The sequence below is a fragment of the Ostrea edulis genome, chromosome 2 (genome assembly GCF_947568905.1).
Source record: "Ostrea edulis chromosome 2, xbOstEdul1.1, whole genome shotgun sequence".
Classification (NCBI taxonomy): domain Eukaryota; kingdom Metazoa; phylum Mollusca; class Bivalvia; order Ostreida; family Ostreidae; genus Ostrea; species Ostrea edulis.
In genome coordinates, this window is record NC_079165.1 from 77,735,164 (window position 1) to 77,759,431 (window position 24,268).

At 35.4% G+C, this 24,268-nt stretch overlaps 2 protein-coding genes and 1 non-coding gene across 3 annotated transcripts; 1 reads left to right on the forward strand and 2 right to left on the reverse strand.

The window, feature by feature from the left end:
* Positions 1–5,307: 5,307 nt before the first annotated feature.
* On the reverse strand, positions 5,308–5,380 carry Trnar-ucu (transfer RNA arginine (anticodon UCU)). The gene has a single exon. It is a non-coding gene; the product is annotated as a tRNA-Arg (tRNA).
* Positions 5,311–23,968, forward strand: LOC125678840 (probable basic-leucine zipper transcription factor Q). Its single transcript, XM_048917557.2, has 13 exons — positions 5,311–5,605; positions 5,721–5,781; positions 6,756–6,803; positions 7,955–7,990; positions 8,941–9,056; positions 15,912–16,996; positions 17,527–17,650; positions 18,447–18,478; positions 18,562–18,673; positions 18,812–18,883; positions 19,538–19,621; positions 21,406–21,516; positions 22,037–23,968. Exons 6-13 carry the CDS (start codon positions 15,955–15,957, stop codon positions 22,197–22,199), a joined length of 1,740 nt encoding a protein of 579 aa, XP_048773514.2. The 5' UTR covers positions 5,311–5,605; positions 5,721–5,781; positions 6,756–6,803; positions 7,955–7,990; positions 8,941–9,056; positions 15,912–15,954; the 3' UTR covers positions 22,200–23,968.
* LOC125678837 (uncharacterized) lies at positions 11,555–14,263 on the reverse strand. The gene is made up of 3 exons (XM_048917551.2): positions 13,581–14,263; positions 12,636–12,914; positions 11,555–12,027 (listed from the first exon to the last, which is right to left on the reverse strand). The coding sequence occupies exons 1-3, from the start codon at positions 14,245–14,247 to the stop codon at positions 11,561–11,563; spliced, it is 1,413 nt and encodes a 470-aa protein (XP_048773508.2). The 5' UTR covers positions 14,248–14,263; the 3' UTR covers positions 11,555–11,560.
* Positions 23,969–24,268: the final 300 nt, after the last annotated feature.

A 24,268-nucleotide genomic window follows, 5' to 3' on the forward strand; every position in this document is an offset into this window, starting at 1 on the left:
AGTCACACTGACTGACTCTGAGTCTCATTTAATTAAATGAACTTTCTGCTTAAAAATAATTATACATTACACTACATGTGAATTTTACTATATCAATCCCTCCCGTTTCCTACGGCAATGCCTATTTTGAGACGTTGACAAAGGTATATGTGAGTGTAAGGAACGAGAACTCTGGGTAGAGATTGTAAATTGAATGAAAACCTTTGAAACGCACATACAAAATCTTCTGATGAGATTAAATTTGTTCTATGTTTACTTTCTTTCGCTTTTATTCAACGGGCAGATAGGCTTCATGTTATTCGCTCCGCAGAGTGAATTATCATGTATTCTACGAACTTAATTATAGCATTTATTCCGTAAATGTGAATGAATGATTTTTGCTTTTATAAACGGAATAAATAACATGATTATAAAAAGTCAATAGTTAACAGTATAAACTAAGCATGTCAAACTGATTTGCTCCGCGGAGCGAATAACATGATTATGCCGGCAGATATATGATTCACACTTGAATTTCTAAGATCCTTAAAGTAATTCGTATGGAGGGTATATGGAGCGCCAAATTAACATAAACTCAAATAATTGAAGATATCTTCAATTATTTGAAGATATCATCAATTCATTTGATGCGCGCAACAATTTAATTAAAGATCTCTTCAAATAATTAATGATATCTTCAATTCTGAATTATTGCGCGCATTAAATGAATTGATGATAGCATTAATTCTTCTGCTGAATTTATGCGCGCTTTAATTGAATTAATGATCTCTTCAAATGAATTAATGATATCAACAATTGAATTGATGCGCGCTACAATTCAATTGAAGAAAGCAATAATTGATATAATGCGCGCATTAAATCAATTGACGAGAGCAATAATTGAATTGATGCGCGCATTAATTCATTTGATGAGAGCAATAATGGATTTAATGTGCGCATTAATTCAATTATTGCTCTCTTCAATTAAATTAATGATATCTTTAATTCATTTGAAGAGAGCAATAATTCTTTTAGAGAGAGCAACTAAATAATTAAAGATATCTTCAATTCAACATATCCACAATTGAATTAATGATCTCTCTAATTGAATTGTTGCTCTCTTTAAAAGAATTGATGCGCGCATTAATTCCTTATACAAAAGCATTGTAAATAATTAAAGATATCTTCAATTGAATTAAAGAGATCATCAAATTATTTATACCGAGCTCTAAATCAATTATTGCGAACAATATTTCTACGAAATTAATGCTCTCATCAATTGAATTGAAGAGAGCAATAATTGAATTAATGCGCGCATCAAATCTATTATTGCTCTCATTAATTCAATTGATGCTCTCATCAATTGAATTGAAGAGAGCAATAATTGAATTAATGCGCGCATTAAATCAATTATTGCTCTCATTAATTCAATTGATGCGCGCATTAATTCAATTGATGAGAGCAATAATTGAATTGAAGCGCGCATTAATTCATTTGATGAGAGCAATAATTGATTTAATGCGCGCATTAATTCAATGAAAGAGAGCAATAATTGAATTGATGATATCTTCAAATAATTGAAGATATCTTCAATGATTTGAGTTTATGTTAATTTGGCGCTCCATAAGGGTAATCGTGTTCAAAAATCCAAGCATGTAACCTTGTTAATCGATACATGCAACCGTGTTAATTTCTCAGTTTCAACTATGTATGTTTGTAACTCGGGGGGTGTAAGTTATGTTTCTCAGAAATGTATACCTCGGTGTTGTACTCTTCATTTGTGTCATCGTTTGATTTCTGATTTTACATTTCTCTTTATAAAAATGCATCATTGTTTCTTAAATTATACGTCGTCATCCCTACAGTATTTCCGTTTGTAGACTTAGTATTTACATAGCTGTACCTTACAACATCGCATCTTACACCTTACAAGTCAACAAATGTCAAGTTTACATGTTTGTCGAATTTCGATATGACCATATATGGAAAGACAACGGAAATCCACGATTATTACCGAGAAACGAAAGAATTCCCCATTTGTAGGACTAAGCTATTGCGCATGCGCCAAAATTAACAACGGATTTGCATCTCGAATTTGCTAAGTTTTTATATCAAAAGACAAATCGACATGTGTCACAGTCTCAAGTTCTCGACGTTACGCATTACACACAGAAAATGATCTATAAGGTTACGAAGAATGGATTTACACCAACGCCTAATAATAAACACATACTTTCTTGATGTGCATGTGCACAGACATGTAACGTTTATGTATGGATAAAACTATCCAACATGCTAGTACACATATTTTGCACCGGTTAAGATAGCTCATTACACTAAAATTTTATTTAATGGCTTGTTAAAACACCTCTTATGAAGAGTGATTTCACCATCGAAAGAGTGAAACAAGCTCTCAATTATTTTATATGATTTTTAGTGATTCGTCCCTGAATGATAAAACAAAAATGTTTTCCTTGCAAATAAAGGATTCTAGAGTTAAAATTTCGCTGTGATTTGGTGCATGATATGGATATCTAATCAAACATGCCTAAAAGATTCAGATATAAACGTTCTTTTTTAGTATAAAATATTTATGAAAATTGAAAACGTTATTTGTTAATATACAATTATGGGCTGTTTACAGCAGGAAGACATCGGAAATTATCCCATCTTAGTAGGGGTATCACCCGAGGGCGCCTATGCGTATGTGTATGTAATATCAAAAGTGCAGAGGTCATGTGGTACTGCACGTCACAGGGCCAGTCAAAAGGCTGAAAGAATGATGTGGTAGAAAGAGTTTTTTCCATAATCAATGAAGGGCATCCCGTCTCTGTTAAAGTGTTCCTCTTTATAGATTTTGTGGGAGATAAAGTCTCAAAGAAGTTGTTTGAGTGGATGATCACATTTGGTATCCCTGATTTCGTCCATCTTATACTCAGGCACGTTAAAATTGATTTTCCATTATTTTTACGTGCAAAGTTATTTTCACATAGAAAGTTAGGTATATTGGATGACCCCCCCCCCCCCCCCCCCCCAACTGCATGTACATTGTAATGAATTGAAGGACTAAGCCCCTCCCCCTCCCTTAGGCTGTTAGTTTGGAATAGACAACATATTTTATGGAGTTCTTGGGGGGGGGGGGGGGGGGGGTTCCCCCTTTTTTTGCTAGATTGTCAAGAATTTTAGACTTCTCCTCTGCCCCCAATCCCAGCCCCTTTTCAGAAAAGCCACGTCATGTGACCGATACTCGTTGTCATTCTTTGTGCAACAAAACTTAAGTTGAGTTAAATTTCTGACTACTATTTCCATACATATTGCTACATATTATAATGAAAAAATATATACGTATTTTAATTTATTTTAGCCCTAGATATGATTGAAGAAAAAAATAGCCTACCAAACTAACATGTAATTTCAGTCCATTTGTACCTCGTAAAATTCGTTATGTAATTAGAGGAGTTCCGATTGCGAGAATACCGCTTGTGTTCTGCCCGTGTAGCACATTGATTTTCTTTCGGTTCTCGGTAGAAATCGTGGATTTCCGTTGTCTTTCCATATATGGTCATATCGAAATTCGACAAACATGTTAACTTGACATTTGTTGACTTGTAAGGTGTAAGATGTGATGTTGTAAGGTACAGCTATGTAAATACAAAGTCTACCAACGGAAATACTGTAGGGATGACCGCGTATAACTTAAGAAACAATGATGCATTTTTATAAAGAGAAATGTAAAATCAGAAATCAAACGATGACACAAATGAAGAGTACAACACTGAGGTATACATTTCTGAGAAACATAACGTACAACCCCTGAGTTGCAAATATACATAGTTGAAACAGAAATTAACACGGTTGCATGTTTCAATTAACAAGTTTACATGCTTGGATTTTTGAACACGATTACCCTCCATAAATTCGACCCTCCTGTGATGTTACATGTATCAGATTTTGCAAAAGCAATGATTTATTTAGATTTACGTGTGATACGAACGTACCTTTTGTTGCAGTCTTTTTCGATAGTTATTGTAAGAAATCTTGTTAGAAATAAAATATTTCAAAAGTCTATATGAATAGTCAATGATAAGTTTCAAAATATTGAATCCAAGGGCAATAACCCTGTTTTTATTGATTTCTCTATCAAGTCTATTATGTGATAGAACTTCAAGGTTCCAAGCCAAAATCATAAAGCACCGATAATGGCTAACCTTAATCAGGAATTAAACAATGAACCCTTAAATTCCCATGAGAACATCGGTGACCACTAGTGTAGGACGCTGACAGACATATCCCGTTACCCATTGTGATAACAGCTTGCTAGTATCTAGAGCAATAAATGCTGAGCATGCATACAAGATAAACAGAATAAGTCAAACTTCAAAATTATGACAGTATTTATTATATCAATGCTCTTAGTCTTAAAACTTCCGTTTTGCATTGGTGCAAATTCTCATTATGTCTGAATTATGTTTCAAGCATCTATAAACTTTGAAAATCTTACATTAATGACAGTATTAATTAATGCTTTTTTGTAAAGTGAGTATTCAAATTAAAATTAATTGTTTCTTAATTTTGTTTCCATATTTTAATAAAACATTTCATAGTACAATTTCTGTGTGTTTCCTTGGAAACAGCTTAGAATATTTAGCGACTGATTTGATGCTTTCCATCAAAATTATCTTGTTTCTTGTATGATATCTGACCGGCATCGCTGGCCTAGATTCTAAAAACATCTGCATATACCGGGTCTCGAACTGTAAACAGACGAACACTGTATGCAACTCAGTAATTCTGTCAGATAAAATGCAAGATAGCGATAGTTTGTTGACGTCACTTAGAGATAAATCAAACTACATCCCCTAGAACTGCTGTTGACCGGAAACCTCAAGTGAGGACCCCCTCACCAGAATTTGTTTCTGACCTTATACATGTATTTAATCCAGTAAAACTGATAAAAGCACAAAATGACATTGGGAATAACTCAATAATTAATTACAATAGACACGGAATCTTCGAATTTTCAGAAAGTATTTCTCATACTTTGTTTTACACATAACAAAGGGGTGGTGGGTCCAAACGTAAAATGTGTACTGTCACCGCCAATGTTCAATAATACTTTTCTTTGACGCCTTTCTCATTTGGGAAGAAAGTTGGTTCCACTATAACCACTGAGGAAAGATTGCGTTTGGTTCCACGATAACCACTGAGGAAATATTACATTGTTGTGTACACACCATGATATATATACACAACATCTATATATATATCTTTAAAAAAAAGTCCGTAGTCTTGCAATGACTTAATGTAAAAAGAAAGAGAAAAAAAGAGCATCCCCGGCGGGATTCGAACCCGCGACCTCTGGATTAGAAGTCCAGCGCGCTATCCGCTGCGCTACGGGGACTTCCTGTTTTGTATAAGATATACATTTAACAGTTAAGTTGTGACATGTTTTGTACACCGACCTTGAACTTACGACTCGACCGGAACTGCAAACAGCTGCACTCAATCTCGATCGATGTCTGAATAATACTTTGTAGGCCTGCTCGATTGTCTCGCGAATTATGGTTGATCGAGATTCATTACCGCCAGGCTGGGAAGCCAGATGGGACTCGAATCAAAATGCATAGTAAGTTGCTAGTTGTCTGGTACAATGCGAGTTTTATAGCGAACACGCCCCCTTTTTTCATTCATTCGAATTGCCTCTATCCATATCACCAAGATATTGTATTTTTGCTTTACAGCTTTTTTATCGACCACAACACCCGCCAAACGAGCTGGATAGACCCGCGGCTGAATCCTCAGGTACATAGGCCTAGTTTGTTCATGTGAAACTGGTGTAATGACCCCTGCTTTCGAATGGGTTGACATTTTTATCTTCTAATTAGCAAAGTTACCAGAGACATACATCTGACAATGTTTTTAAAAAACTTAGTATGGACAATGGAAGGGGAGACATAAGCTTTAGTGTGCTAAAACAATTCTTCCTAGTTTTACAATATAATTCATTGTAAACAACCACTTTTTAAAATCATTTTCATAAACTTATCAAAATTCAATTTATAAGTGCATTGCACCATTTAATAACACACAAATATTTGCAGTTTCTGGTCTCATTGTCTTAGATGAAATGTAAGAACACCACTCTCAAGGTTTTCGTTTCACACAGCTAGCGGTTAATTTAGAAATTCATTTTCTGTGTAACAGATACTGTCGTCTTTCCTGAGTGTTAAACCTAGGATCACTGGCACAAGTACCTTATGTAAAATCATTTACATAAAAATTAATTTTGGATCAGGTCTTTGGACGAATAGGGCATGTCCTACTTCGCTCCACTTTTAACATTGATTGGCAAGCCTAAAGACCAAAAAACATGTAGTCTGCGTTGTAAATACGTTTGTAAATTAGTGTAGTTGTAGTGTTAAATGTATTTATATGTAGTTTTTGTTATTATTCTCTGTTGATATTGGCCACATTATGTAATTCTTTTCGTTTGTCCTGAAGAAGGGATGGGTCGTCCCGAAAATTTAATTGACAATCTGGTTGTTTGTGTCGTTGGTCATTTTTATTGCTTTGTACATATGTGTATATATGTGTGTGTGTGTGTTTTAATGTACATCAAATACAAACCTGTAAATATGTACAATGTATATACCAGGTGTATGCAATAGTGTGTATCCCAACAAATATATTAAGTTTATATACGATAACTTCAAGGCCATTGACTTAGGCACAAGGTCAGTTAAATTGATTTTGCATGCATTATTTTCAATTTGCAGAGGAAAGAATACAACAATCGTTACCATGGCACCCAGCAAGCAGGACAGGTACTATCACTAGACTTATACAACAAACTGTGTCTTATTTTGTAGCATGAAATTAATATTACTTTACTTGTTACTGTGTTGTGCTGGGGGGTCAATATTTGGTGCTTTGCATGATATGATTATTTTATGTTTAAAATCCATTATTTAGGTTTATGTGTAATCGTAAGGGAGACATTGCAATGGACCAGACTGGGATTCAAATCTAGGCCTCCAGTTTACAGAACTGTCTATCTGGAATGGACTACTATTTGAAATTGTCAATGTTACGAAGGTCTCAATGGTCACAACTAATTGTTATCCAGTGTAGTAAAATTAGTCAAATTAACACAATAAGTTATTCAGAATAGTCAAATTAGCACAAAATGTTATCCAGGATAGTCAAATTAACACAAAATAAGTTATCCAAGATAGTCAAATTAACACAGAATAAGTTATCCAGAATAGTTAAATCAACACAGAATAAGTTATATAGAATAGTAACACAAAATAAGTTATACAGAATAGTCAAATTAACAAAGAATAAGTTATATAGAATAGTAACACAGAATAAGTCATATAGAATATTCATTTTTGTGAAAATTCTCCAACAAAAGAACCTATCCACCATTGCGGTGGCTCAGTGGTCAGAGCTTCGTGACTTGGCAGTTGTGGGATTGAACCCTGCTTGTACTTTGACTGTATCAATCCCAGGATGTAAAACTATGTAGTTTCGCACTGCTCCTTTGGTAATTGCACTACATTTAGATATGAAAGTTGGAGGTCTTTCAGATGAAACCTTTTCAAAAAACATGACCTTGAACCACAATAAGGAAATAATATTTGACTCCCCCAAAAAATCCATGCATAAGTCTAACTTTGCGGTGCTTCATCCCTGAAAGCTGAGGTCAGCCATGCCATTAATGCTATGGCCCTGAGTGTTCACCTTTGTGGTACATCACCCACAGCTGGTGATGTCTCGATCAATATGAGTGAAGAATTCCACTGTATGCAACACAACTTTTGTTTTACAACAAACACATATTAAATATAATTTGAAATATTTTTTAAATAATTATCCTTCCAAGCCTTTTTTCCTTAAAATTCAGTTGAATGTGTAGTGCTTTATATTGTATTATGTTTTTGCTTTTGTTTCATTATTGTTATAATTGCAGTGACCTACTTCCAGAACATCAGCGATAGTCTAACAGGTAAAGTAAAACATTAAATCTATTAACAGGTATAATAATAAATTATTCAATTAAGAAATTTCAATTTTGGAAGTTCATGAGGGTATGAACTGTGATGCTTTGATTTGAACATATTTTATTGTCTAGATGTTATAACAAACAATAAAATATGTTCAAATCATAGTATCACAGTTCATACCCTCATTATAAACTGAAGGCTTTACAACAGCATACTTCATGAACCGTGTTAGTGCCATGAAAAGTATGCTGGCGTAAAGGGTTACTGTTCATACTCTCATGTATATTTAAAAATGAAAATTATTTTTCTATATTTACCTTTTACTTTCATTTCTGTCAGAATTATAGTTGTTCTATGTTTATCAAGATTCATGCACACATTGTTCATATTCATGAGGAAATGGCTATATCAAAGGCAACAGCACTGGGAATGTAAACATCATGACATTGTATAGAGTACATCATTTACTTTTTAACAAGTCTCTTCCTGCCCGGGGTTAAGCAATTGCTTTATAGACATATGATTTTTTTTCCCAACGGAGAGAATATTATATATTGCAGTTGATAAATACACATATGTATCATTTCCCCCTTTTATTCCTAAAGAAATGTATAACTTTGATTATTAAATAGCCTGCGTCTTTTGTTATGTATAACTTTGATTATTAAATAGCCTGCGTCTTTTGTTATGTATAACTTTGATTATTAAATAGCCTGCGTCTTTTGTTATGTATAACTTCGATTATTAAATAGCCTGCATCTTTTGTTATGTATGACTTTGATTATTAAATAGCCGGCGTCTTTTGTTATGTATGACTTCGATTATTAAATAGCCTGCATCTTTTGTTATGTATGACTTTGATTATTAAATAGCCTGCGTCTTTTGTTATGTATAACTTTGATTATTAAATAGCCTGCATCTTTTGTTATGTATGATATGTGGTGTCTTTTAGGTGGTACCCAAACCAGTCACTGACCAGTCTAATGCCAAGTTGGATGCTTCGGTGAATGCACTAGTGAAAGCCTTCCCAAAGGCCAGTAAAGAAGTGGTCAGGGCAGTTCTAACAAGGTAAATTTAAAAAAAGGTCAGGGCCGTTTTCACAAGGTAATTATAAAGAGGTGGTCAGGACAGTTATCACAAGGTAAGTATAAAGAAATGGTCATGGCAGTTCTCATAAGGTAAATACATGTATAAAGAAATGTCTCACAAGGAAAATATAAAAAAAATGTTCAGGGTAGTTCTCACAAGGTAAATATTAAAGAAATTGTCAGGGTTCTTCTCACAAGGTAATTATAAAGTAATGGTCAGGGTTGTTCTCACAAGGTAAATGTTAAAGAAATGGTCAGGGCTGTTCTCACAAGGTAATTATAAAGAAATGGTCAGGGTTGTTCTCACAAGGAAAGTATAAAGAAATGGTCAGGGCCATCTCACAAGGTAAATTATAAAGAAATGGTCAGGGCCGTTCTCACAAGGTAATTATAAAGAAATGGTCAGGGCCGTTCTCACAAAAGTAATAATAAAGAAATGGTCAGGGTTGTTCTCACAAGGAAAGTATAAAGAAATGGTCAGGGCCATCTCACAAGGTAAATGTTAAAGAAATGATCAGAGTTGTTCTCACAACCTTGAAGGTAAATGTTAAAACAATGGTCAGGGTTGTGCTAACAAGGTAAATATTAAAGAAATTGTCAGGGCAGTCTCACAAAGTAAATGTTAAAGAAATGATCAGGGTTGTTCTCACAGGGTAAGTATAAAAAGAAATGGTCAGGGCTATCCCCATGGCCCCACAAGGTAAAAGTAAAGACATGTTCAGTTCATATAGAGGGCAGATAACTCTGTATTTAAAATGCTGTTTATAAAAAGATCATTAAGGAGTAAAAAAAAAAAACAACTAATAGGTGCTCCTTTACCCCCCAAAAATCTGATATTGATTTATTTTCACCGACTTTGTGCAGTTGACATGAATATATGTTATAGACTACGTGCATGTAACCTTCAACCCTTCTAACCAGCAATAAACTATAGTGCCTAGTGTGCGATGTTGAACAATAACTCCCAAAACCACACAGAAGTCAGACTTTCCAAACACAGGCAATTATATCATCTACTGAAACAATAATATTCAGTGATTTAAACTTTTTTATGTGCCTATGTAAAAATTACTGTATTATGCTAGGGCACATAATGGTACAATATGTCAAATAACTTGATGGTGGCATATAAGGTATGGATCACTTACATTTGAATTAGCTTGGGTAGGACAAACATGCTTCTTCTCAACCTTGTGCAAATGACTTTGGCATAGAATGAAGACCTGCCGTCTAGTCATATGAAACCTTAATTGTTGTGTCAAATATGAGCTTCTATTTTCATGTTCTTTCAAATTCACAACACACAAATTTAACACTTTTTTCTGTGACCTTGACTTTACAACCTCAAATGCACTACTCATGCCAAGTATGTTGTTGATTTGTTAAAACTCACAAATGATTGCACACAAAGGAGTGCCCCAACTATGCATGGAGGATATAAATTTAAAACAAATAATTATGGGTGTAATGGAAATATATCATGGATTGTATAACTTGTCAATACACCTTGGACTTGGAGCCCAAATCTGTATGATACCATGCTCAGGGTAATGCTTTAATGAAATAGATTAGAAATTTATTTACTATATAGAAGATGCCTTTGATTTCCTTAGGCCACATCAAATCGATTCTCTGGTTCTCAGACACCGCCACCCCCCCAAAAAAAAATCGGCTGCTCACACGAGTTTATTGCTGCCCTGGAATAAAATCGCTGCCGCCCGTATTTGATCTATCAAAATAAAATTTGTGTTTTGGCGCCAAAATCGTAAAGCGCCTTCCTGAATAAGACGTGCTGCTTAGTTGATGTAAACAATATGGCAACAGAAACAGTTCTTGTCAGCATTGAGATTATTTTTAACTCATAACAGATTCTTCCATGGACAATTATACCAGTAAACTCGTCTTTGACAGTTGATATGCTTTGCAAGAAACTTCTGGGCAGTGAAATTAAAGAAATTGAAACTGTGAAGGAACAAATTGATGAAAGCAAGGCCGAGTTGAAGTACGACGTTTTTGTAGGTTGAAGCAAAACGGCTGACAGCGATAAGATTTTTTCAATAATGAAAATTTCCGAAGTGGTTGAACTTTTTGGGAGATATTTAAAGGTGAAAGTGTCTGAAAAAAAGACTGATTTGCCCTCGTCAGATGAACCTTTGACACAGAAAAAGTCGGCGTTTGCCGTTTTGTTGGAGGCCCAAGAAAAACTGAAACTACCTCAAAGACCAAATGAAAATAATAAACGGTGTTGAATACCATTTGTAAAAGTTAAAACTCTAACTTTCTTCACAACACAAAAAACAAAACCATGGACAAAAAATCCCCACTCATTTGTGACATGGAGATAAACTGAAAAACTAAACCCCCTACCTACCTACCCATTTTTTGAAAAACAATTGTCTGAGAACCAGAGAATCGATTTGATGTGGCCTTAGTAACTATGAATGTAAGAAGTTGATAAATAATTGCTGTAACAACAGAGACTTTTCATTGTTTTATTATCAAAATTTCTCCCTGTAGTTTCTCTTTCTGAAGTTTTATCAGCTCAATTTCTTCTGCCATTTTTGCTTTTTTCATTTGCATTATTTCCATTTCACATTCGAGTTTTCTTTTTTCTGCTCTCAAAACATCCTTCTGTAATTCAATCAAACTTTGTTCGTTCATGTTATCAGAATGTAATGACGATGATGACTGACTATTGTCTGTTGTGGGCAAACCACTGCCCATCACTGATAAACTGTTGCCAATTCTGGGGTGACTAGTGCCGATGGCTGGCAAACCACTGCCTATCACTGATAAACTGTTGCCGATTCTGGAGTGACTAGTGCCGATATCTGGCAGACTGTTGGCAATGGTTGGTAAACTGTTGGTGATTGTCGACAGGCTGCTGTTGTTTGTTGACAGATTGCTACAGGTTGTTGATGCCAACTGGAATGTATCATCAGATTCGAAATCTGTTTACAAAAACAGAATACAGTATTAGAGTAAGAAAAACTTCGTCAAGATTGCATCAAATTTTGCCTGTCAAGTCTTGCACAGACCACGAAGGCATTTCATTCTGATCGCAAAATATATTACAGTTGGCAAAATATTTTTCAGCACAATATAATCTTATTCTGCATTTCACGATAGTTATGGACCTGGCCATAAGATCATAAATATTTACATACGTACTAATAATCAATAGTTTTTTTGTTTCCAAACTAACCAGTTACAACTTATATGCAATATAAATTATTCAATTTCACCCCAAATGAAAGGAATAGGTAACGTTGAAATTTTAAGTTCATTCTTTGACTAATTTCACCCTCAAACATCTATAGTTGGTCTTTGTTGTATAATGTATGCATTGCACATGAGAGAAAAAAATCAATAAAAAGAGTCAAGAACTGAATAAATATAAATGTTAAAATGGTTGCTTTGTTATTCTTATATTTTAAACTTTATTTAGATAGAAAAGAAAGTAAACTCAATTTCCCAATTCATAAAAAAAATTACAATGATTTTCCCAATTAAAGGGAACTCAGTACCTGTACCAAACAGTGCTGTGACACAAACTTACCACTATCCTCGATTTTAACTAGCCAAGGATTAATCATCCAATCCTGACCTCGAGTTGATGTCACATGCAGAGAATGGTTGGTATATCTCGTAGATAACCCAGCTTTCTGAGAAATGCTCGGCATTATTTGTCCAATAGTGTTCTTGCCAAGAGGATAGTTATACCATTTCTCATCAGTTTGATGATATCGAGCGTTTGGTCGCTGAAACAAATTCGTACAGCTCTCACTCAGGTGACCTCTGTACTTCATAAAAGACTTCACAGGACACATATGATCATCTGAAAGGATAAAGTATAGAACAAAATCCAAACAATTCACTCATAATATTCTTCAACGACTTTATCACGACTTATTACCATACTAAAAACTGCATTATTTCTGGGCATATTTTCATTTTCTTTGTAATTCAGAGATCTATGCTTTTGAATGAATATTAAGGCCATCCTTAAATTTTTTTTTTATTCTTTACTGTGAACAGCTAACCCAAGCCATTTCTTAATTTTGTGGGAAATTGCATTTGTTGGTTTTCTTTTGTAAAATTCTAAAATAAATTAACCCAAATACGTGTACCACTTTGTTCAAAACCTGGCTATATACAAGTTGCGTTAGAAATAGAATCTTAACATCTCCCTTTAACATCAACCTTTGCAAATTTATATGCTCAATTTGTGGCTACAGTTAAATTAAAGAGAATACCAGTGTTATAGCATACCCCCCCCCCCCCCCCCCCCAAAAAAAAACCCAGGTCTGAATTAGGACCCCCCTCTTGGAGGCTAAAAACGCACAAGTAAATTATTCCTCAATGAACAAAGTTAGTATAGTTTCCCCTGGGTGAAAAAAATTACACTGGATAGAAATCCCTCCTCTTGTTTCCAGTTTGTTTATCATAGGTAACATTGCAGGTAATTACTGGTTCCCTGTGTTGGTAGTTCCAAAAAACTTACATGGGATACTGTACATGCGACCAGGAACAGGGATAATGACGTCATCTGGGTTGTTTTCAGGCTTTAAATAGACAAACACACGTCCCTCCTGATCGGTGGTCACATCGAAGTGATCAACTTTGAGATCATGAATATCTTCCCGACCACGGCGGCCAAAGTATAACATGATGTCCACAAACACTTTCTCCTGTAATTTCACATTGTCATTTATATCAAAGTATGCATACATTTTGACTAGGTCCTCTTTCCCGATCGGCGGATAATGATCGATGTTTCCCAAACCCTGACGTTTTAATTCTTTCACAACCGCTGAGAACGTAGTATTAGCCTCCTTAAAAGCCGGATTGTGGATCAGATCAATGGATTTTGTAGCTAAATATCTGTTTAACCCGTGTCTAAGCGAAAACATACTCGACCTTCTGTACAATTCTCCATTTTCTTGTCGTGCTTCTGTGTAAAATTTACTGATGATGTTGTTTAACTCTGGGAACGGAAGGCCTTCGAAGTCTTCCGAAAGGCCTTTTTCACGAAGATAGGCTTTAAACGTGCGGACCGCCGTTTCAGTAGCTCGTCTTGTGTTTAGGGCGTCTTTTTCTCGCAAAATTCGGTTATATTCGAAGTCATTTACAGTAGCAAAGCGACTACTGTCTGCCATTTTTAAAAACATGAACTTCCGAAGTCCAAATGCAAGCGAATACGTGATTGGTCCATTTACTAAGTAACCGATGTTGAACCATGTGAGTGTAATATAACAATCCAACTATGTAAACAAAGTTAACATGAAGCTGTTATTTACTTAAAAAAGATATATTCCATGCATTGAAAAGATCATATTTTAGCATGATGTAGTGCTTGATAATTTACGCGTTATAAAGCACAAATTATTCAGTTAATAATATTTTGTTTAATACTTTATATTAGGGTAGATTGAACCATCCAATAAAATATATCGAGACATCTAAGTTTATCAAATTAACATAATTAATATATTGACCTGATTCCGGGCTCTTAAGAGTGAGATTGGGATAGTCCCTAGAGCCATGATATACAAAGGGGAGGGGTAATTAAATGGGAGGGGGGGGTCCTTCAGTTTAATTCATACCATTTACATACTTCACTCCATCTAATTTCTCCCTAAACATTCTTACTAACTGAAAATAAAGGTTAATATCTCATTAACTTTCAAGTTTTGAAATAGGCTAATCACTGAGTATGAATACACTTAACCTCATGATATACACTGAATGAAATGCAACTAAGATTAATTCAAGAAATGTTGATCTTGATTTTTGAAAAGTAAATGAAATATATAATATACTTCATGTTCCTTCAAGTGCTATGGAGTACCAAATAAACAGAAATTCAAATAATTGAAGATATCTTCCATTATTTGAAGATATTGTATCAATTTGATAATTGAATTGAGTGAATGCACATTGATTCAATTGATGAGAGCACACATCATTTCAATTACTAGTATGTTGCTCTTGGAGTTCAGTATAATTGATTTAGTGATCTCTTTAATTCAATTGAAGATATCTTTAATTATTTACAACACTTTTATATATTAATTAAGGAATTAATGTGTGCATCAATTCTTAATTTTTTTAAGATAGAAAGAATTCATTAAAAGAGATCATTAATTGTGGATATGTTGAATTGAAGATATCTCTAATTATATAATAACTCTCTCTACAAGAATTATTGTGCCCATGCATCAGTTGAATTAACAATACCATTAATTCAATTGAAGAGAGCAACAATTCAATTATTACACACATTAATTGAATTGATGCATGCTACAATTCAGTTGAAGAGAGCAATAATTCAATTATTGCAAGCAGAATTGTAGCGTGCATCAATTCAATTGTTGATATAATCATTTTATTTAAAGATGATACCATTAATTCATTTGAAGAGAGCAATAATTCAATTATAATGGTCATCAATTCAGCAGAATAATTAATGCTATCAACATTAGATATCAACCCAGGATCTCTATCCCCTGGCAGGCATTTTCACCCATCAGTTCCAGGGGCTGGTATAAGGCACCAAATGTAACAGGAAGGGAGAAAATGCAACAGAACAGATGGGATTCAAACCCAGGCCCCCTGAATTCTCTATTCAGATGCTCTCCCAACTGAAGTATCTGACCAACAGTGATCGAAGCCATATCTGATTGTCACACATTCTAGTAATTCATGGATAAATATGAGGAAGCGTGTAATGACTGAAGTGTGCATTGTAGGTCAAGGGCTTCTTTGTTAAGTGTAAAATGAAGGGGTTGTTTTGATTGATTAAATCTGATATCTTTTTTGTAACATCTTGCAGTTGTCAGAACAACCATACAAGATCCAAACAAACTTTGGTATCCATGGGATTCAATGAGGTGACTTCCGTAGGTGATGGAAGAGGTGCTGCAGAGGAACAACAGCGGCAATCTTCACTACAAAAGGGTGGTGCTGCACAAGAACAACACTCGTTGAGCCCTTACCAACAACGGCAAGATTCATTGCAAAAGGGCGGTGCTGCACAAGAACAACAATCATTGAGCCCTTACCAACAACGGCAAGCTTCATTGCAAAAGAGAGGTGCTGCACAGGAGCAACACTTGAGCTTTATCCAACAGCGACAAGCTTCACTTAAAAAACAACAGGATGTAACATCTCGCAACCAACATTCAATTTCTTCCAACTATCGGCCCCAAGACCATCAAACTAATGCTTCAGTCGCCACCCAGCACTCGTATTCTCCCAACCAGCGAAATGATGAAGCTAACCACAGACACCACCGGCATCAGCAACAGTCAAATAAACAGCGAGATGCACCAACTACAAATCATGATAAACACTCTCTAACACACCAACAACAGGGATCAATTTTCAACCAACAACATGGTACATCAAAACAATTTCAACGTGCACGTTCTCCCAATCGACAACAGAGGGGCTTTTCTCCAAGTCGACATCAAGAGGCACAGTCCTCTAAACAACAACAGCAAACGCACTATCAAAACCGCCAGCCATCTCCTAGCAACCAGGAGTCCCGAGCAACAGATCATCTTCGTTTGTCTAGAAAAGGAAACCAGTCAAAAGCAGACCCTTCCAATACTTCAGATCAATCACTTTCTTTGCATCAAAGAAAACTTTCATCATCACAGCAAACATCATTGGTTACTGAGGAGAGTCAGAAGAAGGGGGCGAGATCGCCAGCATTATCTCCATCAAATCAGAAGAAGGGGGCGAGATCACCAGCAATGTCTCCATCGAGCCAGAAAAAGGGGATGAGATCACCAGCAGTGTCTCCATCAAATCAGAAGAAGGGGGCGAGATCGCCAGAAGTGTCTCCATCAAATCCAAGAAGACACTGCGACCACACCAGAGAATCGGAAATGTCACCAGATGAGAAAAAGAACAGTAAGAATTTGTGTGCCAATGTCAAATCATTGATTGATTGAGTGGGGTTTTATGAAAAATTACAACTTGAATGTCGTTTTATTTTTGTGCACTTGAAATTTCAATTGGCATTTTTTGACTAATGGGGAAAATTTGTGAAAATAAGTGCCAAAACTTCTATCAATGGATATGAATTTTAAGCAACTGCATGAAATAAAATTCTGCAAATATATTAAGAGCCATTATTTCGAACTGCTTTTTAAAAGAAATTTGAATATTCCAAACACTAAAACTGTTCCCGTAGTACTTATTAATTCATATTGATTGATTGATTGATTGTTTGCTGTTTTTCGCCACATTCAACAATTTTTTCAGTCCATATTGAGATGGTGCCAACTTTATTATAGTGTGCTAATCATCAAAAATAGGTAAAGTTTAAATTCAGCAGCAGTAATTAAAGGAGGTTAGTGATATACTGACTGCCTTCATTTCTTGGCTATGCTATACTGAGGAAAACACATGTAGTAGATGACTTGGTCTTTGGACTTCAGTAAAACAACGGCTGCTGGAACAGTTTCCTCACATGGGGGCGGACATTGTTGAGATGGTTTTGTATTCTAACAATTTCGACGAGACCTCCACAAGCTCTCTGCTAAAGAAGTGGGAGGGGACTAAGTATGTACCTGCCTGATACTTTTACTTCTTTACATTTATACTAGTGTTTCATTGTATTTTATATCTGACATTGACTTTTCAACTTGAAATCTTCAGCATTTAGAAAAAGAAATATTTGTTAATGATGAGTCATGGGGGCTTAATTTTTGTGGATTTCTTGGGAACTCCTATTCCATAAATTTCAAACTGCAATGAATATGTAAGATTTGTATAATATGTTTCAATTCATGGGCACAGAAATCATATCCCTGAAATCACATCTCAAAAAAACTATTATTCCAACAGTCCACAAAAATTGGTCCCTCACGAGTTCAAATGTTACCGCAGGAGATATAAATACAGTGAAACATGCTTCTAACGAACACCCTTATAATGAATTCATGCTTATTACGAAATGATATTTATTCCCTCATAAAATAGAGGAAAATAACAAAAGTTATATCGGATAATCCAGTATAACGAAGTTTTGTGATAATGAACTGTTTTTTGCTGGCCTTGGAGGTTCAGTATAACCGTGCTTTACTGTATAAGGAATAAAGGTCTGATTGTTTTGTATCGAATAGAGGATACAAAAACAATGGAAGCACTGGGGGGAATTACAATTTGTTTTATATCCTCTATGATAAAAACAAACATTAGAAATTGATTCATTGAATACTTTAACAATTGTGATTTTTAAGTATCAGGGGCTCTCAACCTTAACTGAAATTGCAGAATATATAAAAGTCTCCCATTTCAATTTGTTGGAATTCCAAGTCAAAGTCATAGTTAGAATGATCACAATCCATTATTTCAGGGAAGACCAGAATAGATCCACACAGAAGGGAGGTAAGTATACGAAATAGAATAAGATATTCATTAAAACATACAATCAGCTTCAGGCATAGGTTCATTTCTGTCCTTCCTAACAGGGAATTCCGAGAGATCACGCGTGTCAGGATCTTACGTTACATCACCCTTCCCTGACGTGTCTGGTACATCCATCGTTGCAGAAAATTCCGACACATCGCCAGCTCAGGAAAGGTATGTAACATTGTTAAGATAAAGCCATGGTCCATCACACTTTTCATTGAGAGCAACAACATGAAACCCGTGCAGATTAATAGGTGTTTGTAGACAACCACGGCAAATTGTGATCTCTACATTGTTTAACACTTTCAGCAATGAATCCAGGAAGAATGAGAACTCGCAAGGAAGGAAAGTGTCAATGAAAACTCTCCTTGTAACATCCCAGTAAGTAGAATACCTTTATGATATCAACACTTTCTGTTTCACTGACTCCTCTCCAGATTTGTCTGCACTGTCTTCGAGCGCGTACCTCAAAAATATGATCTGTGAGTTGTAGATAAAACCTGTTAAGAAGGTTAAAAACAGTAGGCAACAATGAATAGGTTGGATGTAATTCTACATGTTGCTTGGGTGGGTAGAAAACAACGAATAGGTTGGATGTAATTCTACGTGTTGGTTTTATGGGTAGAAAACAATGAATAAATCGGATGTAATTCTACATGTTGCTTGGGTGGGTAGAAAACAATGAATAGGTTGGATGTAATTCTACATGTTGCTTGGGTAGGTAGAAAACAATGAATAGGTTGGATGTAATTCTCCATGTTGTTTGGGTGGGTAGAAAACAATGAATAGATCGGATGTAATTCTACGTGTTGCTTGAGTGGGTAAAAAAAAACAATGGATACCAGTGAATATGTTGGATGTAATTCCACTTGTAGGTCGGGTGCTGCAATAATATACTTACAGTCATTATACTTCACAATCACATCAATAGTTGTGTTATTGTGTCCAATCTCTCAGATCTATCGTATTATATTCAGATGTCTATGGTTAGTGTTTATAATATTGTCTTAAGCTCATTAACAATTTCTATTACAGATATGGGTCCCCTCTCCCCAGCTGGGTGAGTCGATTGCCAGGGATCAGCTGTTGTCTTCGTCCCTACAAATCCACAACACACAGGTAAACAAATTCACAACACACAGGTAAACAACTCCACAACACAAAGGTAAACAACTCCACAACAATACAGGTAAACAACTCCACAACACACAGGTAAACAACTCCACAACACACAGGTAAACAGCTCCACAACACACAGGTAAACAACTCAACAACACACAGGTAAACAAATCCACAACACACAGGTAAACAACTCCACAACACACAGGTAAACAACTCCACAACACACAGGTAAACAAATCCACAACACACAGGTAAACAACTCCACAACACACAGGTAAACAACTCCACAACACAAAGGTAAACAACTCCACAACAATACAGGTAAACAGCTCCACAACACACAGGTAAACAACTCCACAACACACAGGTAAACAGCTCCACAACACACAGGTAAACAACTCCACAACACACAGGTAAACAACTCCACAACACACAGGTAAACAACTCCACAACAATACAGGTTAAATAGCTTGACCTTTGTTCCAACTCCAATGTTCGCTGTGCTCCATTCTTCTGCAGTCTCCTATTTGCTGCCCTTGTCTTGTTTGTCCTGCTCTTAATGTCTTGTGATCCTCCTGTTTTATCACTATAACTTCCAGATTAACGACTCTTCCACCTCATCTTCCTCTGACTTCCACCTTGTCTTCCTCAATCTTTACCTTCCACCATATCTTCCTTAATCTTTACCTTCCACCTCATCTTCCTCAATCTTTACCTTCCACCTCATCTTCCTCTGACTTCCACCTCATCTTCTAACTTCCACCTCATCTTCTCCTAACTTCCACCTCATCTTCTCCTAACTTCCACCTCGTCTTCCTCTACCTTTACCTTCCACCTCGTCTTCCTCTACCTTTACCTTCCACCTCATCTTCCTCTACCTTTACCTTCCACCTCATCTTCCTCTACCTTTACCTTCCACCTCATCTTCCTCTGACTTCCACCTCATCTTCTAACTTCCACCTCATCTTCTCCTAACTTCCACCTCGTCTTCCTCTACCTTTACCTTCCACCTCGTCTTCCTCTACCTTCCACCTCGTCTTCCTCTACCTTTACCTTCCACCTCATCTTCCTCTACCTTAACCTTCCACCTCATCTATCTCTACTTTTACCTTCCACCTCATCTTCCTCTACCTTTACCTTCCACCTCATCTTCCTCTGACTTCCACCTCATCTTCTAACTTCCACCTCATCTTCTCCTAACTTCCACCTCGTCTTCCTCTACCTTTACCTTCCACCTCATCTTCCTCTACCTTTATCTTCCACCTCAGCTTCCTCTACCTTTACCTCCCACCTCATCTTCCTCTATCTTTACCTTCATGTCTCTCCCCCATTCATCCTCATTGTCTTGCCTCTCTTGCTTCTGTTTTAGTTCCACTCTCTCTGCTTTCTCCTTCACTCTTGTTGACTGGATGTGTTTAAACTTTGATGATATAAGTGCCAGGTCATCTGCAAAATCCAAGTCTTCTAGATAATACTGTTACAAACATTCACCTGATTCCTGTTCTCCTGTTGTTACAATGGCACATGGTTTACAAATCTAGACCCCTCCTGGAATTTTAACCTTATACATGTATAATGGTGCTTTTTATGAAAAGATGCAAAAATTATTTTGCTCTGATGACCCTGTCCCATCTTTCTAACCTCTATCATTCAATATCAGTAAATAATTGCAAAAAATTCATAAATAAGAGAGAGGTTGCCAAGCACACTGAAACTGTGTTACATTAATTAAGTTGATTGTAGGCAAATTGCACAGTTGAAATTTTGGTTTCTTTTTTCAGCGGACACACTACAAGACTTATAACCCATTCTAGAAATCATTCTCTGTATCTCACCAAGCCACTCGGACCGGATCCGACTCTGCCAATAGGACCAGATAAATCCCTGCTTAGGTACATAGAAATCTGCTCCAGTTAGGATATTGATCATCATTCTTCACGTGCAAGATAAATCCTCACGCATATAATGATGAATCGATCCTCACACATGTGATGATTGTGTAAAATTTAATTTCAAAGGTGAAAATCAAATGAACAGTGGATAACAAAGTTCAATTAAGTAACCACAGCAAGGCCAGACTATTTAGTAATACATTTGCTGGTGCCCAACAATGCTGATTCTCTACTTCAATCTCCTTTATTTGAAACTTGTTTTAGATACCTATATAAGTGGAATTTTTTAGCAAGACACAAAAATTAGAGATATTTCCATAAAGATATATTCAGCAAGAGCCTATCGATTTTTTGCGACTTTATAATTCCAAGAAAGATAACTATTACATCCAATACAGAATAGACTGTTAGCAATATTCTCATCACTCTTCGCTTATAATGCCAAAATTAAATCCTCGCTAAAAATTCCACTTATACGATATGATATCAATATAGTTAATGAACATGAACTGTGTTGTAGCAAAGACTTCGTACAGGCAGTCGGACCTAATCTGGAGTACAGACAAGGACCAGATCCTCAAAACCTCGGGGACAGGACTGTCGCAGTCGGCCCTAACCCAGATCTGGTGCGAGGACCGGTCAGTCTGCAGCATGGACGCTCACTCCTGGTCACTTCAGTGTAAAATATAACTCGGTATAAAGTCCAGCAAAAGTGATGAAAAACTTGACCAGTGACTGAATTTGTACTCAGTTTGTCTGTCTGTTTCTGTGGCCAGTTATTGTTTAAAAATCTTATAGAAGTGTAATTATGATTTATTTTAAAGAAATGTTTTCCAGAAATTTCTGATTTGAACTTTACCAATGAAACTTCACATGGGAAGTCTTCATGAGTTACTTGTTGATAAATAAAAAATAAATTGACAGTAATTAATGCATGTAAAATGCTAGGTTAATAGTAGATGCATGTATTTAGTTACTTGTTGTTGTTAAAATAATGATTTTACATTAAATATGTAAAGTTACTTGTTGTTGGTGAAGATTTTACAGTATCAATAAAGTTACTGTGGTTGGTTATGATTTAACAATATAAATAAAGTTACTTGTTGTTGGTGAAGATTTTACAGTATATATAAAGTTACTTGAAATTGATAAACAAAGTAATACAGTGTAGTTACTATGTCATGTTCTTTTGAGTCCTTTTAGAATTAAGCGTAAATGAATTATTGTAGATAGATAATATTGTGGTGTTTTTATCGTTGTAATCTTTCAAGCCCTGCTACATGTAGATATACAGTGTGTGGTGATATTTATGTATTCAATGTTGCTGAATGTTATATGCTGTCGTAACAAAAGTTTTCAATGTCTTTTTATATCAGGTACGAGGTCGCTGTCGTAACACAAGTTTTCAATGTCTTTTTACATCAGGTGTCGCTGTTGTAACACAAGTTTTTAATGTCCTTTTACATCAGGTGTTGCTGTCGTAACATTAGTTTTCAATATCATTTTATATAACATATCGTTATCGTAATCTTTTTGTATAAATATATCGCTGTGTTAATATAATGTTTCAATATCTTTTTGTATCGCGTTTCGCTGTTGTAACACAAGTTTTCAATGTGTCTTTTTATATCGTGTATGTATTATGTATTTGAAATATCTTTAGTGTGTTAGGCCAATACAATTTAATTGATAGATTATCATCCCCGCCCGCCCCGATTTTTTTATTCTGCGAAACTTGCGATTTCCAGAATATTTCCATGTCCAACTCTGGTATTTACACTTCTTGTTTACATTTCCGGTATAGCAATGTGAAAAGCCACGTGAAGAAAATAGATCTATATGGTTTTCTTAATTTATCGCGTTCTTACAGGTGTAAATCTTGACGAAGATCGGTATATTTCTGTTTAAATTAAAGCTTAACCTAGAATTCGTCTGTGAAAATAGCATAGATTGATATATCCATCTGACATTAAATGATGCGCATCTGTTGGGGGGGAAAACTCGTTTGTCTTTAAAAAATTTCTCAGAAAATAAAAATTAAAAAAATAAAATCCTCCCACCCGCCCCATACTTTTTGCTGACCCTGGATGATATTAATTTACTAATTAAGTTGAATTGGCCTTAATTACATGTTTTATAATGTGGTGTTAGAATTAATTTAAAGAGTATGTGTTTAAATCAAAGCATGAATTTGACGTGTATCCTAACCAGAGAAATTTTCATATTAGTTGCAGTGCAATTATTGGTACCACATAATTACCATTAGGTCCACAGAGCTTTATCAGATTTATTGAACTGATTCTGTAATGATGAAATTTCTGTATGGCTTTGAACAATAAATATGGTGGTATTTATTTCACTTTGACATTTTCTGAGTGATTACTTACATGTTTAGACTGTGTTTATAGTTTTATAGTGAATAAGTGCTCCTAAGTTAAAGTTTGTGCATGTTTGTCTTATCTCTACAATATGTGATCAAAGAACTTCTAAAATTAATTAGAAGATACTAATTGTCACAAAAAAACTTCTCCAAGATTGGTGTTTTGATTTCATCGAAAGAGAATCAGAAATGCTCACTTCAGAAGAGTTTGTTTTTATAAAATGATAAATCTAGAGGCAATTTTCTTTTGGAACACACTTTTGGTTGAAGAATGTAGTTTTGTGAAGATAATTGGAAAACGCTATTGAACCAAGAGAAAAAAATGTGATGAATATTCATGTTCTGATCCTTGCACAAAATGAATGTAATGAA

Excerpts from the sequence above, each read along its gene's own strand:
- LOC125678837 (XM_048917551.2), bottom strand. The coding sequence starts at position 14,247 with ATGTTTTTAAAAATGGCAGACAGTAGTCGCTTTGCTACTGTAAATGAC. Across the intron at positions 12,915-13,580 it reads TCGCATGTACAGTATCCCAT|ATGATCATATGTGTCCTGTG; the intron begins GTAAGTTTTTTG and ends TTATCCTTTCAG. Across the intron at positions 12,028-12,635 it reads AGTTAAAATCGAGGATAGTG|ATTTCGAATCTGATGATACA; the intron begins GTAAGTTTGTGT and ends TTTTGTAAACAG.
- LOC125678840 (XM_048917557.2), top strand. The coding sequence starts at position 15,955 with ATGGGATTCAATGAGGTGACTTCCGTAGGTGATGGAAGAGGTGCTGCA. Across the intron at positions 16,997-17,526 it reads ACCAGATGAGAAAAAGAACA|TAAAACAACGGCTGCTGGAA; the intron begins GTAAGAATTTGT and ends TTTGGACTTCAG. Across the intron at positions 18,479-18,561 it reads TAGATCCACACAGAAGGGAG|GGAATTCCGAGAGATCACGC; the intron begins GTAAGTATACGA and ends CCTTCCTAACAG.